This window comes from Phocoena phocoena, chromosome 16 (assembly GCF_963924675.1).
Source record: "Phocoena phocoena chromosome 16, mPhoPho1.1, whole genome shotgun sequence".
NCBI lineage: Eukaryota > Metazoa > Chordata > Mammalia > Artiodactyla > Phocoenidae > Phocoena > Phocoena phocoena.
In genome coordinates this window covers 46,858,683-46,878,393 of record NC_089234.1, presented here as the reverse complement: position 1 = coordinate 46,878,393, position 19,711 = coordinate 46,858,683, and the positions used below count along the sequence as shown (strand labels likewise).

The 19,711-nt window shown below is 46.7% G+C and overlaps 1 protein-coding gene across 1 annotated transcript in view; it reads left to right on the top strand.

The window, feature by feature from the left end:
* Nucleotides 1-302: 302 nt before the first annotated feature.
* Nucleotides 303-19,711, top strand: part of WDFY4 (WDFY family member 4) — a 262,852-nt gene continuing 243,443 nt past the window's right edge. Inside the window, 8 exon segments of the mRNA XM_065893727.1 lie at nt 303-536; nt 9,358-9,472; nt 10,249-10,361; nt 12,489-12,623; nt 14,223-14,412; nt 16,316-16,505; nt 17,442-17,599; nt 19,198-19,650. Coding sequence (XP_065749799.1) covers nt 303-536; nt 9,358-9,472; nt 10,249-10,361; nt 12,489-12,623; nt 14,223-14,412; nt 16,316-16,505; nt 17,442-17,599; nt 19,198-19,650 — 1,588 coding nt within the window.

Sequence of the window (19,711 nt, the reverse complement as noted above, 5' to 3'; positions counted from 1 at the left end):
CTTACTTACATAGAAAAAATAGGAAAACCCATCTCTTTCGTGAGAGAGTCTGTGTAGAGAGCCCAGGACGGTGCCTGGTAAATGTTAGATTGTCAATATGAGTCACATCTAAATTGGAATCCCTTTTTTCAGAAGTGTTCCTTATTTTAGTCAGTTTCAGATTCTTAGAGGAACCATCTGCAACAGGAACTGGACTGAATGAGGATGGTACCTTGTCCCACAATCAGTTTCATGAGAAAGTGTTGTGACAGGACTGTTCATTTTTCTTTTTTGCTCTGAATTCAGATCTGCTTTGCTGAGGCATGGAGGCAAAAGAGGTCTCAGAGGCTGAAGACAGAGCTGAGGATCCAGGTTCTGAAAATAAAGGCCAGCCTGATGCTGCTCAGCCTGATTTCCCACCAGGAGGGCAGACCCCTGGCCCCACTGCCCTCTGGGAGATGCTAGAAAGGAAGTTTCTGGAATACCAGCAGTTGGCTCCCAGGAGCCCAGCTGAACATCAGAAGAGCCTGTTGAATCTTCTCCCACTATTCCTAAAGGTTGGTGTTCTCATTTTTGAAACTGTAAAAAGATGATACAGCACTCTGGGGACACTTCTGGGATGACTGGAAGCTGGAGTCAGTAGTTTTAATATCATCACAAGTGGTCTCTGACTGGTCGCTTAGAGGAGAGTGTTGTGCTATTTAATAAAGATAGCAAGCAAGGCTCATCTCCAGGGTGAGGATGGGCTTGGAAAGGATGGACAGTTGGCTCTTGAGTACCATTGTCTCTTTAGTTTAAAAAAATGACATTGTTTAACAATGATATTTTCAATCCCAGCTTGGGAGCCAGAGGAGAAACCTGCACCTTCGGGGGCTAGAAGGGCATCTGTGTCCTGACATGTGAGTGGCAGGGTGGCTGGTAACCTCAAACACCAGTAATGCCAACACCAGGGCCTGGGAGAGCCGGAACATAAATTGTGCCAATAATGCAAACTGAGGTGTAATCCATGGGAGCAGCAAAGCAGTGCTCCCTCCCCTGGTTGCAGACACACAAGAGAAGTCCAGCCTGTCCACTGGGCTGGCACTCTGACTAGTGGCAGCTGGTGACAGTTTGGGTACAAGGGATTTCCTTTATTGTCTTGGAATAAAGCTCCTGCCAGTGAGGTCTGCCTTATAGCTGAAAATATTGAAGTCTAATTGTAGAGCTGGAAATGCGTCTTTTTATGAAGACTTAGTTTTTGCTTGACTATTGATTTTGGGTTATTAGTACAAAAACCATGTACCTACATTCAAAGTACAGAGAATATGAGATACTTTTCACATTGGAAAGTAAACTAGAACAGATGGAGGCTTTGCAGGCTTTTATTGGGAAACCCCTTTGTTAATATGTTTCATCTCACTTATTAACCAGGAATACTTAAGGATTTCCAAAGATGACTCAGAATTTTCTTGGGATCATATTTATAGGATGCATGGAATACTTAAGCATGCCTTTCTGTAAAAAATTGCCAAGTAACTTATTGTCCGTGAATTCATTGATTTTCTCCATGTTTCAGATTCGGATACTCCATCCAACCCATTTCACAGATTGGATAACTGGGGCATGGGGAACATACTGGAAAAGAGGAACTAGATGAGGAGAGAGGGCCAGGTTTCTCCTTCCCAACCATCCCTGCTCTAATGACCCCAGCTTCTGGGAGGTAGCTTTGTCTCACCCAGTTCTCAGATCAAGTCTGCTTTATAAAAGGAAAAATGTGAGCATTGCCCCCTCTCCCCCAAATCACTGGGAAGGCATATGGGGTCCAGCCACTGCACTGTATCTTTTCCACCCCTCTGGGCAGCCCTAGCTCTGATGAAAGGACTCTGCATCTGAGAGCCAGGGCTTGATATTTCCTTGCCTCTCTCCAGATTGTTGATTTGAGAATTCATTCATTTGTTGTACAAATATTTATTGAGCTCCTATACTCTGTTCTAGGGCCTGGTGCTATGAAAGTAAGGACGACAGATAGAGGTTTTACCTGCATCTGTCCAGAGCAGAGGATAACTGACTAGCACCCAGAATGTGTTCTGTTTGGCTTGTAGGGGTTAAAAATGAATTAGTGCCATTTTTTCAAAGTGGAAACTTTTCAGGTGAGACTTAGACTTCAGATTTCTCTTGAAAACATTTGTAGCTGTCATACCGATAATTGGATGGAGATGGTTGGGGGCACCTCTTTTAAACAGAAGATGGTCTTGGTCTCTCAGTTTACCCTAGTCCCCCACTCCCTAATATCTTTCACCCAACCCATATCACTCATTTATGTTATCTGACCCTGTAGGCATTGACCTCATGGATAGCAAGCTGTTCCTATTATAACTGAACCTTGGTATTGGTCCATGTTTCCCAAACCCTTTCCTGGTAAAAGGAGGAACAACAGCCCTATTGCTGAATACATGGGCTTTAGAGTCAAACAGTAGGGCTCCGGTCCCAGCTCCATTGCTTATTAGCTGTGCATCCTTGAGCAAGCTACTAAATGTTACTGAGCCTCAGTTTCCTCATCTGTAAAGTGGAATCAATACCAATTTGCTGGGAGACTGTGAGGGTGAGATCAGATGAGGATTGTAAAGTCCACAGCACATGGAAAGCCGACATGATCCCCATCACCTTTCCACCAACCTCCTGGAAACTGACTGCCCATGTGCAGTTTGAGATCCTGTCACCACGATTCCCCAAACTGCTGACAAAATCTGCTATGTTTTGGATCCCTGGAGCCCACCTCTGATGAACCCTGTAGAGGCAGATTATTACAGGCTTTTTATCATTTTCTTAAAATCTATATCTTTTATTAAGTCCTATATGTTTACAAACCTGTTGTTCTTATTAAGTTCTGACTAATAAACCCTGCCAGAACCACAGCTCTCAGGCTTCTTAATTAAGAGCTGGTAGCAGAAAGGAACATGGGGAAGGTGGGAGGTTTTGGGGGGTTGTAGTGCAGATAAAATCTGAGCTGTAGATGAAGACTGAGGACAGCCATTGGAATACAAGTCCCTGTGTTAGAAGTCAAGCTTGTAACCACTCTGTTCTGAATTTTATACCCATAAAACAGAACTCTTCAAGGTTGTCTGCAGAGAACCCCTTAGAAATATCAGGACTTTAAAAAAAGTCATGCCGTCTCCCATGGCATGTGGCCGATTAATGTCTGATACCTCCAAACACACAGCAGGGGATGAACTTTTCCCTTATCCTGTCATTGTTTATACATAAATCTGCATCTACTATGAGGCAAATACAAAGAGGGGCTTGGTTGGTTCTATAGTAAATTCTAGCCCCACTGCCTCCCAAGTTGAAGAAACACTGCAGTTGTTAAGGAGTAAACCCACTCAACATTTTGGTGACTGTCTTGGTGATAAGAAGTCTCAGGGCACTGGTATCCCAGCAGGGAGCTGCCCTGAGGCGATGAGTCAGAAATGAAGTTCTCACTGGGATCTGCAGGCTCTCCTCCTCTACCAAGCTCCATCACTCCCTTTCCTAGGTCAAAGCCAGGGCAAGTGGTTACTTTCACTGATGATAGGTAGTAATATTCACCAAGCTCTAATTAACTAAGCCAGGCATTTTGTTCCATGCTTACAAGCCCTTATAATAACCCTGTGAAGTAGGTGCTATTTTTATCCCAGCTTTATAAATGAGGAAAGGGAGGTTTAGAGATGTTGCATAACTTGGCCAAGGTCAGCCAGCTGTTAGTGGGGAGCAGAACTTAACCTGGGCAGTCCACCCAGGCTCATTGCGTTCCCTCGGGCAGTGCTGAGGTTCATAGGATGGAGCACATCTGGTTTCTTTCCCTATCTCATGACTCACTGTGCGATGGCTCTGCCTGGCTCGTACCTATGTCCCCTTTCATACAAAAAGGATGCCACCCCCTGCACATGTGCTGTTTGTTTAGCTGACTCCAGGATGTTGCAGACAAGGAGGAGGTTTTATTGCATCACACAGGAAGCAGCACAAAGCCAATGACTTCAGAGTAACCACTCTGAAGTAACCAGAGTGCAGAGCAGTGCTTGCAGGAAGGATTCAACTGACTGCTACTCTTTCTCTGCCAAGAGCCTTGGGCTTTGGTCTTTCTAGAACCCTTCCCTATCATAAGATCTTACACCAAGAGAAGAAGGCATTCTGCTAGCAAGCATGGGTAGGTCCTGTTGGCCTTCAGCTGAGTTTGCTTTGGGGGAAAGGGGACCACTTGGGTCCTCTCATTGCATAGAGATATTGGGTAATAATAGATGGAGAAAACTAGAGCTACAGATGTAGCGGTTGAAGATTGTTCTTAGAATATGTACTTTGAGAGAAAGCAGGCAGCGAAGCAGGGAATCCTTAGAAATTGGTGTAAAATTCCTCACTGTCTGGGACAGACAACCTGGGGGGTGGGGCTACATGGGAAAAAAAGGGAATCTGTGGATGTGGTAGGTTAGAGATACTGCGGATGGGTTCACACTGCTCCCTTCAAGAGGTGACATCTATGTCCCCTCCCCTTGAATCTGGATGGGTTTGTGATGGCTTGACTAATGGAATAGGGCAAAAATGACATTTCTGGGCTCAGGCCTCAAGAGACTTGTAGCCTCTCTCTGTCACTTGAAATACTCATACTTAGAACCCTGCTTCCATGTTGTGAGGAAGCCCAAGCAGCCCCGAGTAAAAGCCTATGTGGAGAGAAACCAAACCCACTGACCTTGCAGCTGCACTTGCTCCTGAAAGTCAGCACAACTGGCCAGCCATGTGAGTGTGCCATGTTGCAAATGGATCTCTTAGCCCTTGTCCGCTGCCCAGCTGAAGCAGAGAAAAGCTGTTCCTGCTGAGCCCTGCCCAAATTGCAGATCCATGAGAAAAATAAATGATTGCTGTTATTTTAAGCCACTCAATTTGGGTCCAGTTTGTTATACAGCAATAGATAATCAGAACAGTAGGTAACATGGACAGGAACCCATTTATTTCCTAGTGTGGAGGGATTACAATTAACACTAAATCAGTTGTACTTGGAGATGAGTGTATTTGTGTGTGTGTGTGTGTGTGTGTGTACATGTGCATGTACACAGGTGTGTATAGCTACTCTTAGGCTAACTGCCTGGCCAGTGGTACAGAGTTTATACCATTGGGTGTGGTCAATTATTCTCATACAAACCCAGCATGGACCCAACTGACTATGGAAGAGAGAGAAGTAACATTAAATATAATAATAGGGATGACCAACAGTTATTTCCAAGTGTGGTATCCAGAGGGGATGGTGATGGTAAATACCCCTTCTTGTCCATCCCCGACTCTAGCCCACTTCAGAGTGGGGCCTGCAGTATGGTTTATTCCCTCCTCAGGGGAACAATATTTGTGTTATGTTAGTAAAGTTTTGATGCATCACTTTTTTTTTTTTTTCTGTTTACAAAGGAGAGAATCAATTGTGTCACACTATCAGGGGAAACTCATGTAAAGTCTCTGAAATGTTTTGAGTTCACTTAAAGGTCAAACCACCAAACTCTGAGGCAATGAAGAAATAGTAATACTGCAGTCACACTTGAAAACTAACCAGATTCTCTGTCATTCAAAGCTGGGGTTTTCTCCCATCTCCTCCAGAGCTTCTGTCTTCCTTATGCTCTGGAGACCAGAGCATCATTTTCTTTCTCTTTCTTCCATGTGAGGGGACAGCCACGAGGCATGATGGAGAATCATGTTTAGAGAATGTAAGTAAATAAAAGTTTTTAAAAATATTGAACAATATTCTCCCAGCGTGAAAATCCCAGTTTGGGAAAAAAATTAGTTCCTTTCAAAAGCTGCCGTAACTCTTGGGGTCTCCACGGTACCATTCAGTAAATGATTGCCTCTGTGCATCAAACAGCACCCCAGTGGCCTGAAAGAGTTAATGGGGCCTCCAGAAGTAGCCATCTTGGTCCCAGGAAGGAGTGTGGGCCTTGGGAGAATCTGGCTGAGCGTACAATTACTGTTCAACTCACAGTGGCCTGATTTGCTTTATTGCAGAATGCCTACTGGAGTCCCACTGCTCAAAGATGATCTCCATGCCTCTGCGTCAACTCCCTGCAAATTGGTCTTTGAGGGGTTTGCCACTGCAGGAAGGAGGCACAGGAATTTGTTAGGAAGATATCATAGCAGACATGATATCAGTCCTGGGGAGGGAAATAATGTTACCACTGAAATTCCCAGCCAGAAGGACTGACTTTATCTCTCCAGAGATTAACCTTTCCAGGTGATAGCTGGTTTCCAGGTGGTAGCCATACATTTCTTAGACATGCACATGCTATTTGTGTATGTGTGAGATAACTCAGCTCTTTACTCTGCTGTTTAACTGGTTCTCTAGGATTACCCTATGGCTCAGCCTCTGTTTCTGTAAAGTGGGAATAATAATAATCCCAATCCCTATGCAGATTAGTGGAAACAATGCATGTCAGTGCTTGGCCCAGCATTTGGCACAAAACCAGCGCTCCGCAACACATTCGGCCATCGTTCTGCACACTGTGGGTCTCATAATCATGTGTTTGCTTATCAAATATTTGGTGAAGGTCTACTATGTATAATAGTGTTTAACATTCACCTAGTATTTTTGTAGTTCTAGCAAAGTTCTGATGTACTGCTTTTTTATTTACAAAGGAAAGGTGCGACTATGTTCGTTTATAGGGCAGAACATTTTTAAGTGTTTCAGATACAAAGTTTTGTTCAAATCAAAATACCCAAGTACTCACCACCCATATAAAAGAAATGAAGCATTTCAGATAAACTAAAGCCACCTGTGCATGAATTCTAGAACTCATTCCCCTTCCACCCTCCTCCAATGGTAACTCCCAACCTGCTGAATTATCATGCCCTGTGGGAAATGATATATAGTGAGACAGCAAGTTACAGAAGTATATTACAGTATCATTCTAAAATACCTGTGAGACTATATGTAAATTATACAGCAATATGGGTGTATTTTTATAACCATAAGTAATATTATTGTGTAATTTATGTATAGTCTCACAGGTTTTTGTAGACTCATACTGTAATATGCTGTCATAATTTGCTTTTTCCACAACATTCTATTTTGGGGATTTATCCATATTGATACAGCTCTATTTTTCTTTTTCAGTTCTATATGATATCCTTATATAGATACGTCACAAATTATTCATTCATTATCCTATTGATGAACGTTGTTTTTCCCAATCAAAAATAACGCTACATGAATATTTCTTGTTAACGTCACCTTGTGCATGTGTGCATTTCTCTAGGGACTAAACCAAAGATTGGAATGGGTGGGTTTTTGGATGTGTGCCCCTTTAACTTTATTGGATTACGTTAAATGCTTCTTCAAAGAGGTTCTTCTAAGTGACACTCCATCATAGAGTATGGGGGTTTCATGGTTCCTCACCTTCACCCACATTTGATATTGTCAGATTTTTCATTTTTACTAATCAGAAAAGTATAAAATATCTCCTTGCAGTTATAGTTTGCATTTTCCTGATTATTAGTAATTTGCCATTTATCTTTCAATAAGTTACTTGTTTCATTTGCCCATTTTTTAAAAATCAGATTTTTTTCTTATTAATTTATAGGAGTCTAAATACCAGTCCTTTGTCAGTTATATGCATTGCAGATATTTTCTCCCAATCTGTGGTTTGCCTCCTCATTTTGTATATGGTGTCTTTTCACATAGAGAAGAGTTTTAAAGGTTTTTACTTTTAAACAAATGTAGGTAGTATCTATTGCAAGGAAACATATTGAAAATGATTTCCCTTTGGAAATTTTATGTGTTTCTCACCCCTTCTAAAGGAGGATCTCAGCTTAAAAAAACTTGGTCAGGCCTCTGGGCAGGAACATAATTTAATACGGCTGGTGAGTGGGAGCAGGAGTCAGGAGTCCAGCAAAATTACATTTCATAGAGGCCACTAATTGGCACAGCAGCTTACCTTCCTGGTGGGAACCTGGGATCAGGAATTGCCAGGAACTCAAGTCTGGGGCCGAGAACAGTCACTCCACTCTGTACTCAGCCTGTGACAAGAAGGGAGAACAAAGGGAAAAGGCTTTGCATGAAAAGCAGATCTAGGGATAGGATTACTACGGAAACTGGGAGGAAATTTTGAAAAGAGTCTGGCATGCCAAGCAGAACTGTAAAAGACTTCTATTAAACAGTATCCTAAACAATAAGGGGAAAAAGTCTGAGGAAAATGATGAGCAGGTGGGATAGAGATTAAAGGGACAGATAAGAAAGGATTTTAAGGAAATTAAAAAGAAATAGGAGATTAAAAACAATGACAGCAACTTGGACTCGGAAAGGACTTCCTAAGCTTGTAACTAAATCCAGAAAGCAAAGGAATGGACTGAGAAATTTCATTTCATAGGAATTTCAGATTTCTGTACAGCAAAACCAAACAATACCAAATTTAAAGATGAAATGACAAATTCGAAAAACTCGAGATAGTATTATAGACCAATGGTTAACGATTTTTATATATAAAGAGATTTTTGAAATAAATAAGAAAATAGTGAAATCTCCAATAGGATAATAGGCCAAGAGTAAAAATGGACAATTCAAGAGGCATGAAAAGCATTCATCCACTCTAGTTATCCAAAGATTGCAATTGAAATGAGATATTTTTTCTTCTACAAGTTTTCTCATTTAAGATGAAAAAGCACCATAGACCATAGTGCTTGACGTTGGCATGGGTGGGGAGAAATCAGCCCTTTTCCATGGAGCCCTTGGAGGCTAATCTGGTAAATTGTTTCTGGAGAGTGAGTTAGTAGTTAGTAATAGGTACCAAATCACTAAAAAGAGAAAAAAAATCCACTCTTTTAATTGAAAATTCCACATTTTTAATCCTACAATTAAATTAATTGTCGGATTAAATTAATCCTTTTTAGAATTTATCTGAAGGAAATACTTGCGTGACTAAAACTAAGATATCTGCATGAGGTTTGACAAGTGTGTAAGAGGAGAATCAGTGAGACACAGCAATTGATGGTGAGGAAGGGGAGGGATGCGGGATGTAGAGAATCACTCCTGGAATTTCCCACTAGGGCAGGTGGGTGCCTGGTAGGGACATTCACTGAGGCAGGATGCAGCAGGTCTGGGGGGAAGGCAGTGGATTCAGTTATGTGTGTTCGATGTTTCAGGAGCACGAGTTCAGGGGAGACGTCCAGGGGCCAGTTGGAGGTGTCTGGAGCTCAGCAGGAAGTTGAAGAATTCATAGGCACTAGTGTAGGGAGACAGTGGAAGCTGGAGGGTAGGTGATTCAGTGGCCTTTGGATGCACCTGGCTCAAGCGAGTTGAGCCATTGGTTTGGGCTGGCAGGGAGGGAAGGAGGTGATTCTGATGCCTTGCTCTGTAGCTTTGACATCTCTGAGCGAATCCTGCATGTTGCACTTCAGGCCTGGGAACACTCCGTGGGGATCATCTGCTTTCCCAGTCTCCAAAGGCTGGCTGAAGATGTTTCCAACCAACTTGCCCAAGAAATACAGAAGGCACTGGTGGGAAAGCCTGCAGGTGAGAGAAGAGAGGTCCTGGAGAACTTCACAGTAAGCAAAACAGCTCTGTAGACCCCTCCCAGGCCTCCGGCTAAGCCCCTCTCTGCTTTCTAGAGGAGTTAGAGTAGTGACTTCGAAAGCACACGGAAGGCCAGGTTCTGCCACTGAATACCCTGGAGAACAAAGGAAAAGGCTAAAAGAGGGAAGAGAAGAGGGACTTGGGAAACTCTGCTGCTCCTGGGAGGGACACAAACGCACACACATACATACACACACAGACACACAGAAACCAAAGCCAAGCATGTTTCCTGCTGCAGGTCTCCTGACTTGCATCCTTCCACTCAGGGAGCTGGACCCCAGAGGCTGGGCTATGAGACTGAGGGCAGGAGGGAATTCCAGGGGGAAGGAATGGCTTGAGCATGGTGTAGATTGCAGGAATCCCTGTGACAAAAGGGGCAGTGTGATACAGGAAGTGGGGAAAAGACACTGGATTGTGGCAAGTCCAATTGCCGAGGAGCTTGTTGTTATTATTTAGCAATAGGGAGCCATCGATGGTTGTTGAACAGGGAGGGTGGTATGATAAAGGCTATCCTCCAAGGAGATTCACATGGCAGAGAGTGAAATGTTTGGTACAGATGCAGGTGTCATTGTTGGGAGGGCAAGAGGCAGAAGTTCCCTAAAGACGCTAAGGCACATCTCATGGAGAGAGGGGCCCACGTGGAGGGAAGCTGGGTGACCAGGCCACCACACTGCCCTGCTGGTGACCCTTTCTCCCCTCCCCCACACTCTCACCAGAGCAAGCACGGGTGGCAGCTGGGCAGTTGCTGTGGTGGAAGGGAGATGCGGATGCAGAGCAGGATGGCTACCTGCTCCTGAAGTCAGTGTACGTGCTCACGGGGACAGATTCGGTAAGTTCCAGGCCCCAGTGGCCCAGCCTGGGTGCTTCTCACCTGTGTACAGAGGGACGTCCCAGCTCAGGGCAGTGGCATGTCTCAAGGGTGTCTTTATTTTCATGAAACTGATTTATCGTTTTTCCTTCCCTACTTCCCCTCGGATATAGAACGTGGACTTCAGAGTCTGAAATTCATATTCACATCCCGCCTTTTCAGTTGACAAGCTGTGTGTAACCTTGAGCAAATAACTTGACCTCTTTGCATCTCTGTTGTGTTGTTAATTCTAAAATTGGGGATAATAATGCCTCCATTCTAGGGTCAGTGTGAGGACCAAAAATGACGGACGTGTATGGACTATATTTCCTGCGTGTCAGGGTGAGGCTGGGTGCATCCCACGCATTGCACTAATTAATCCTCCCCAAACCCCACGAGTCAGATTACAGCGACGCTATGCCGGTGGCTAGAAATCAGGTTCGCCCGTGATATGTAGCTGCAGTCTGTCTGACTCTGTGCTCTGAGCCACTGCTCTTTACTACCTCCGGCTAAATTCACACTAAAGGAGCAAGGCCTGTAGGCACCTGCCCCGTGTCTCCCCAGAGACAAAAGCGACCACTCCTCCTTCCCTTCCCATCCTGCAGGCCCCATCCTGCAGGCTGTAGTCACGGCCTCCCACCATGAAGCAGGGACCTTGAGTGGTTTGCCAGTGACTGGTGTCCTCTCAGGCAGAAGCAGTCCCTGGGAGCTGTGGCCATCAGCAGCAGTGGCCGAGGCCCTGTGCAGGGCAGGCCCAGAGGCTCCTCCATCTAGCGAGGCTGCCCACTGTGAGCCTCCTGGTGCCCAGACTAGGAACAGCAGGGAACCAGGCTGGGGTGGTGGCTGCCCTCTGTCTAATGGTGAACAGAGGCATCAGACAGGCATTTGGAGTCAGTGCCAGGAGGTGAGAAAGGAGCACAGCCAACAGTTGTTCACCGGTGGGAGGACCATCTGACTTTTCTTCCATGTAAACTGCCTGGACCACCATCAGGGACAGTGGCCTGGAGCACAGGGTGGGGGCTTTTCAGCCCCTGGAGAAGGACTGTTTTCAGTCTGAAGAGTAAAAAGTAACCTAAAGCCTTGTTTTCTGCTGTGAGGAGTCTGCCCCCAAAGCAGTGAGAGAGTAAGCAGTTGGCTTTCTGGGGAGGCAGTGCAGTTTGGAGGACAGGGAGAGCCACCCTGAGTGCAGTCATGCAGGGCCACATGTCCAATATGGGGGCAGACACTACCTGCAGCGGAAGCTTCTAGGGCCTAGTGGCCTGCCTTACACTCCTGCTGCTGGCCCAGGCTGTACAGTCTTCTTTTCTCTTTTCTAATTTACCCACCATGTCTGTGAGATTAGTCAGTCGGGTGGGAAATTGCATGGACAATATACTTTTTAATAACCACGCATGCGCTGTCTCACGGTCATGTATGTGTGCACACACGCATGTAGAGGCTACAGCCACAGTAATCCTGGTGCAGCTGCAGGCACAGCCTGTGAAGAAAGGCCCTGGGAAGCTTCACACTCAGGCTGGTCCCTCTCTGCCAACTCCCTGTCTCCTCTCTGTCTGGCAGCCCTGGGGCTGTTTAGCTGTGGTGTGGCTCTCTGGATTATTGGTCCTCACCCATAGGGCTGTTTTGGTCATGATGAGGTCTTAAATCTGGACGAAGGGATGGACAGGGCCCTGAGCACGTCCTTAATTCAGTTGCTTGTACTTGTTCTCAACCACCTCTTCCCTACTGAGTTTCCAGCTCCCTCATCAGGAGGAAACCCACCAAAATCAGAGGTATGATTGCCAGGAAAGCCCTTGATTTCTGCTCTGCACCAGTTCCACCCTCCTGCCCTCCCTCCTTTCCTTCCTTCCTATCATCTGTCTACTGTGTAAAAGATATAATGCTTATCGAGCACATAATACACACTTTATATCAACTTAATCTTCACAGCCATCCCAGTGGGCCCTATGATTGCCTCCCTTCTTAACTGAGAATGTGTCGCCCAGAGAGAGGAAGTGACTTCCCCACGTTCGTGGCTAAAACAGCCGCACTGGCTGACCTCTCTGGTCTGGGTCTGGAGCCGTGCTCTGCCTGGCTCTGCGGCCCTGGGTCACGTCTGCTCTTCGCTTGCAGGAGACGCTGGGCAGAGTTGCCGAATCGGGGCTCCCAGCCCTGCTCCTCCAGTGCCTTTACCTCTTCTTTGTCTTTCCTCTGGGAAAGAATGAGCTTTTTGAGAGTGATGTTCAAGTTCAGAGGATGTTTGTGCAGGTGAGTGGGAGGAGGGCTGGACTCCCTTGGGCCGAGACCGAGCTCTGCTTCTCCAACCCCCTTTCATCTCTCTCCTCTATTCTCCTGGAGGGTCCAGATCACCTTTTTCCCCCAGGCTCTGCAAATGCCAGGGAACCCCACGCATTTGGAAGATGGAGTTTCTCTCCATCTTGCTGTATCCTTGTATTGCCCTTGTTCTCTCCCAGGACGGTGTGCTCCTCCTCCCCCGCTCGGCCACACCAGCTCCTTGTCCTCCAGTCTGTGTTCTAAGGTCCCACCGACCCTCCCGGACATCTGGAACCTCCTGTCTCTGGCCCCTGCACCTCTGAGAACAAACATGCTAAGCCCCCTTGCAGAACTGTAGCCAACATTTTCTAAGTACTTGCTATGTACCCACCCTTATGCCATAACCTCACATCTGTCACCTCCCTGAGCCCTCTCTTCCACCACAGGATGTGTGTGGTTTTTTGATCTAAGGTACGGTGAGTAAACATGAGTCCAGGGTCACAGAGGTGGTGGGTCGGGGCTGGGATTGGAACCCTGGGAACCTGGCTCCTGAGTCTGCTCACAGAAAGGCATTTAACCACTCTGTGCGGTCACCTCCGTCTCTCCTCTCAGAGGCCATCTCAGGCCACTAAGCATCACATGCTATGTCCTCATGTCATTACCCATCTTTCCTATACTCTCTGACCAGCGGCGACTTTTAACATAAGTTCTCACCTCTCTCCCCTGCGCCCTTACTGACAAGTTCTACTTTCTCAGCTTTTGGGATGCTGCATTCTCCAGAAAACTCCTCCTGCCTCTCTGGTGGGGGGACTGTGTAGCTTACTCATCTCTGTGCCTTGGCCAGGGTCTCGCACAGAGCAGGTACTTCGGACCATTTGGGGATTGCCGATGCAGCTGTCCACTGAACATGCACGTCCACATCCCCATCCATTTTAGACCAATTCTCAGGCCAGAATCATCTTTACCAGAGGGTATCTCATAAGTTCTGGCAGGTTCCACTTATGGTGGGTTGTCCATAAGCTGCATCTGTTAGAAATTTAGGTGTCATTTGCCCACACATAAATCATATTTTAAGTGGTGACCAGGACACAGTACTGGGTACTTAAGTCTTTACTGTGTGGCTTCTATGTGCTCTGCAGGGAAGTAGTACAGCCCTGTCTTCCTGGTCCTCTCCAGGTATGGACAGAATGTGAGCCACAGTGATACCACATCAGAGTTCCTCAGGGTTTCCTTATTTCATTCCACAAAATATAGAGAACTCCTCTTGGGCTCGTCACTATGCCGGACCCACGGTCTCTCACAGAGATGACAGAGAGACAGAGAAGTTAAACGGGGAGATCAGTTGTGTGAATAAATGATCAGCGTCCAATTTTTTAAGTGCTCTGATGGAAAAGTGAGAGATGTGCTGGGAAATGAGGACAAGAGTATAAATGGAGGCCCTTCTGAGGAAATGGCATTGAATCTCCCTGGTTTGGGGCAGAGGGTGACCACATATGACCCCATCCTTCCCGCTGAGACATGGAAAATTAGGGAACAAATTCATCACAGGAAGGAGGCTTCCTAACCAGAGTCTCTTTGGCTTTTTTTTTCCAGATGTTGCTCAACATTTGCGGTGAGGCTCAGGGTCTGGAGGGACTTCTCTCTGGAAACGAGCTCCAGTCTCTTGTGATTGCCACGACGTGTCTTCGGGAGCACAGCTGCTCCTTTTGGAAGGAGCCCACCTTCTGTGTGCTGAAGACAATCTCCAAGGCTCAAAACCTTAGCATCATCCAATACCTGCAGGGTATGACCCTGGGAGACCAGGGCTGGGCTGTGGGCACACTTTCTAGAATAAGACCTTGGGATGCCCTTGTAGCATCAGTATAGATTCCAGGGACCAAAATAGTGATGAACAAACAGGATTTTCACCAATGCCCAACTATGCCTAGTAGGTGACCCTACATTGCTTGGGTCCATTCATGAAAGTGTCTTTATTGTTCATTTTGATGCTCTACTGGAGGAGAGAGGGAAAGGGGAACTCATTTACTACACACATGCTGTGAACAGACACCGGGCTGGGCTCATTTGTATGTTACCTCATTTGCTTCTTTGAGATACATATTGATAATTAATGCCATTTTCCAGCAGAGGAAACAGATTGAGTGATAGAAGAATTTGCCAAGGCTCCCCAGCTAGTGAAGAAGAGAATCAAATATTAACCCTGGAGATGCCTGATTCCAGTGCCTTAGGTTCCGCTCTGGGCAGCATGTGTAAGGGTTAAGGACTTAGATTCTGGAACCAGATGGCCTGGGGTGTGGGCTCCAGCTCTGTCCTCCTAGCTGAGTGACCTTGGGCACTTAACTGCTTGGGTGCTTCAGTTTTTTCATCTGTAAAATGGAGATCATAATCCCGTTGATCTCAATGGACTGTTGTGACACTTCGATGAGTTGGCATATTTGAAGTGCTTAGACCTGCTTGTCCACAAACACTTGCCCTGTGACCTGTCTTCTTTCTGGGGCCTCCTATAATAGACGGTCTCAGCTGGTGAGAGCTGGGAAAGTACAAGCCCACCCTCTTACTGTAATTGAACCCTGGGACAAAACTTCATCCCCAGTTTCAAGATTGAAATTTCCCAGTGAAGCCAGGGCCCAGTGGTAATGGTGCAGGGCTGAGCTGGGCCTGAGGTGCTCAGCATCCCAGGCACCCCTCAGAGACTAGAGTCAGAGACCCCTGAGAAAAGGCTGCCTGCCTTGGTGGCGGGGGTCTCTCACTGCGGTCATTATTCTCAGCTGGAAAAGAAAAATGCCACCGCAGTGAGGAGCTGGCCACAAAAGCACTGTGCCATAGGGGAATGAGTAGTTTCCATGGGCGTATAGGCTGAGGAGAAGGTCAGGGAGTAAGGACTAGCCTGGTGTCCACAACTCTCAGTGCTGCCCTGTCTGGCATGCAGAGTTTGGAACTTGTCCTTGGCCTCGCAGGTGAGGGACTGAGAATGCCTTATCTCAAATTCTGGTAGACACTTTTCCTGATCCGCTGGTGTGACTTTCCTGGCACTGAGAAGAGGCTTCCCCCATTGAAAGAGCCCTAAAAACAGTGATCCACCCAAATGCAAACCCAGTGACATCTCTCTGCTGACTCCATTCTTTCCCTGGCTTCTCACAGCTCTGGGGTAACCAGTGTGTTCCACAGCAGGCCACATACCAGTGGGGCCTGTCTTCCTCCCCCTCCCTTGTGGACCACACTTCCCAGCTCCAACCCCCTGGATTCTTTAATAGCTGATACACACCATCTTTTTGCCCTTCATCTTCCCACATGTTCATATATCCTTCCCTACACTTTTCATCAAGCTCATTTCTGCTCAGCATTGCTTCCTTAAGGTCTTCTGTGACACTCAGGTCTGGCGTCTTGCATCTTGTTATTAATGGGCCCGGACTGTCCTGTGTGCTGGGAATTAAGAGCAGAGGGCTTAGAGGCTCCCTTCCACTTCCTGTTTCACCTGCTCTCCATCTGGGCCCTCGAGTGTGGCTCTCAGGATGACACTTCTCATGGAGGAGGCTTCTTCTTGATCCAAGAGCCAGCAGAAAAGCGTTTTGAATGAATTCTCATTCACATCTTGATATACAGTGTAAAGGCAGGTGGGGAGGGAATGACCACTGAAGAAAAGCTATTGCCTTTGAATTCAGCAGGGGTGTGTTTCCTTCCTGCAGCCATGGATTGCATCAAGATCTCCCTCCAGAACCTCTCCAGGCTTGCAGACACTCTCCCTGCTCCCGAGGTGAGCGAGGCAGTGAGCCTCGTCTTGGGCTTTGTGAAGGACTCCTACCCCATCTCCTCTGCTCTGTTCCTGGAGTTTGAGAATGGGGAGGGCTACCCTCTGCTACTCAAAGTGTTACTTCGGTAAGTGGCTGTGCTTGGTGGGGAAGAAACGGTGGAAGCCAAGGTTCTCATAATCATTTGCAGTGCTTTGGAGAAAGACAGATATTGGGGCTGCTCAGAATGTCTTCTGAAATACAAATCTCCATAGAGCATGGCCAGAGAGACTTTTATTGCAAAAGTAAATCAACGTACAGCCGGGTTTCGAGCTACTTCTTTAGGAAACCAATGGGTGATTGCAATAATATTTTTACAAGTCCATTTGGTGGCATGTACCACCTGCATGCTTGCTGGCCTAACAGCCACCTGTCAGAATCCACATCTTGTGTTGGAGGGCTTTCTGGGATGGCTGTGACCAGCTCTGCCTATATGCTTGGGGGTTGGAAGTGCCCATAGATCAACAACTCCAGGACCAGCCCTCTACCAATGACTGGTAGAAGCTGATGGATCCATACCCAGCAAATTTGCCCCTTGGGTGGGATAGCTCTACCCTGCCTTCCAGAGTCCCTGGGAGGATTAGAAACAAAAACAATACTCACTCTTGAAATAAGCATGAGGAAGTCTAACAAAGTCCAATTATTTCCCATGATGTCTGTATTGTTGCCATTCTGAAATTTCAAATCTCTCATTTTGGGGCTGCTTCTGCCCTGCTGGTGCCCTAAGCTCATGACTTCTGGGGGGTCTGGCCACGGAAAGCAGCCTTCCAGTGAGCAGATGCTGTGGCTCTTCACAGGTTTCTCTTTATTCTAACTGCACGTCCTCAGATCAAGGGCTGAGGCTTGCAAACAGAGTGACTTTTATCCCTCCCTGTATCTTTTGGAGCTGAACTGGTGGAGACCTTTTAGGTCTTGCCCAGCACTGCGATTTCCATTGCCTCTGTATCCCTGCAAGGAGCACCATGAGCAAACCTGGCTGCTCCGTCCAAGATGTCCAGGGAGCTGGCCTCATCTGTCCCCACAGGTATGACGGGCTGACCCAGATTGAAGTGGACCCCCACCTAGAGGAGCTCCTTGGGCTGGTGGTGTGGCTGACAACCTGTGGGAGGTCAGAGCTGAAGGTGTTCGACAGCATCACTTACCCGCAGCTGGAAGGCTTCAAGTTCCATCACGAGGCTTCTGGTGGGTCATTGGGTGTCTCTGGGTGCCTGACAGCACTTGGCACTGTGCCCTGACAAGGCAGTGCAGGTCATTCCCTGATTCCCTGTGCAGAAACAAACATGTGGCAACTGTCAGTGATACAGTAGGGGCTGATTCTGTCATGCCTTTGGGGAGATTTAAAATCTCTCCTTTATAGATTTTTCCAGATGACCTGGGTGGGACTGAGACGAAATGTTTGCTTTAAAAAGGCAAAGACTCTCTCAGATAATGGAGGGAGCCTGTGATCTCCATCACAGGTGTGACTTACTTGGTAACATCTGCTTATCTAACAGGGACTGATGGCCCTGAAACAGCCATCCAGGCTCAGAGTCAGTGCCTCCTTAGCGCTACAAGATACTGACTGATTGACTGATGAACTCAATCAACATGTACTGATAATTTCTGTCCAGCAGCCACTCCGCCCCATGCTGGGTACCACTGTGAAGAGGCCAGGTGCCTGCTCCTTAAAAATTCTCTATAGAGACCATCACACAAACCTTGAGACATAATCTACTCAATAACTGGCTGATAAACAGGCACAGTGGTGACACCAGTGCAGAGAATTAGCTCTGCCTGGGTCAGTCAGGAAACCCTGCACAGAGGGTCCCATTCAAGACAAGTTTCAAGGCAAAGGATGGGTCATCCAGGTAGAAAAGAGGGGGAAGAAACATAAAGACAGAAGGTACAGCCTGGGGAGAGAAATGGTGACCAGAAACATCTGGGTGAGTCTGGGGAGATGGGCAGAGAGACCTGCGCAGACCAGAGGGTGGAGGCGGCAAAGCTGTGAGACCAGTTTAGGAAAAGCCACTGGATGTGACTGCAGCAGACACACAGGGGAGTGGCTGGATTAGAGAGGAGTTTCAGAAACATCTCGAGTGTCTGCAGCACAGAGGGCTGGAGGCAGGGAGTTCTCTGAGGAAGTATCTCCCGGGTAAGAGAGAATGAGACTTAACCTTCTAGCTGGAGAGAAAGGAGGGAGTGGGTTTGGAAGGTGTCTTTATTTAACAGCTTGCCTAGAAATGAAACTGACTTTGCTTAGTAATCTTTAACATCATTTGATTTTAATTAATTGAAACCAATCCTCCAGTTCTGTGCTGCCCGATGGGAATATAAAGCGAGCCATGTTACGTAATTTTAAATGTTCTAGCAGCAAAATTTTAAAAATTAACAAGAAACAGGTTAAATTATTTTTAATAATATATTTTATTTAACCCAATATATCCAAAATATTACCATTAAAAAATGTGATCGTACAAATAATTGTTAATGACTTTTTTTTGCCTTCTTTTCTTAGTGTTCCATCTTGAAAATCTGATGAGTATTTTTACACTCAGGGCACGCCTCAGTTCACAGTGGCCACATTTCAAATGCTTAATTACCCAGCATGTCTTAGACAATGCAACTCCAGCCTTATTCACATTCTGGGCATATGGCTTTTCTGGACTTCTGATAGACATTTACCCACAGGAGCTAGAAAATAGAAACTTTAAATGGTATTTCCTTGTGATAATGCAAGCATGTATTTCTAGGCATAGGCAGGAGAAATGATTTGCAGGATTATTTCTTTTTTGCATCTTCAGGGGTGACCGTGAAGAATCTTCAGGCCTTCCAAGTCCTGCAGAATGTTTTCCACAAAGCCAGTGACCCTGTCCTCTGCACCAAAGTCCTGTCATCCATCAGGACCATGTGGGCCTGGAACGCCCGCAACTTCTTCCTGCTGGAGTGGACCCTGCAGCCCATCTCACAGTTCGTGGAGATCGTGCCCCTGAAGCCGACCCTGGTGCAGATGCACTTCTTCCAGCTGCTGGAGGTCCTGGTGTTTGAGCTGCATTACGTGCCCCATGAGATCCTGCGGAAGGTGCAGTGCCTGATCCAGGAGAGCCCAGAGTCGCTCGTCACCCTCGTGGCCTTGAAAACTGTCCTCAGGATCGCCGGCGGGGATCCGCTCTTCACTGACATCTTCCGGGACTCGGGGCTCCTGGGACTGCTGCTAGCCCAGCTACGGAAGCAGGCCAAGATCCTGAGGAAGTCAGGTGCCTTCCAGGAGCTTTAGGAGGGGAAGCGGGGAATGGGTGGGGGCCAGTGTTAGCTGGG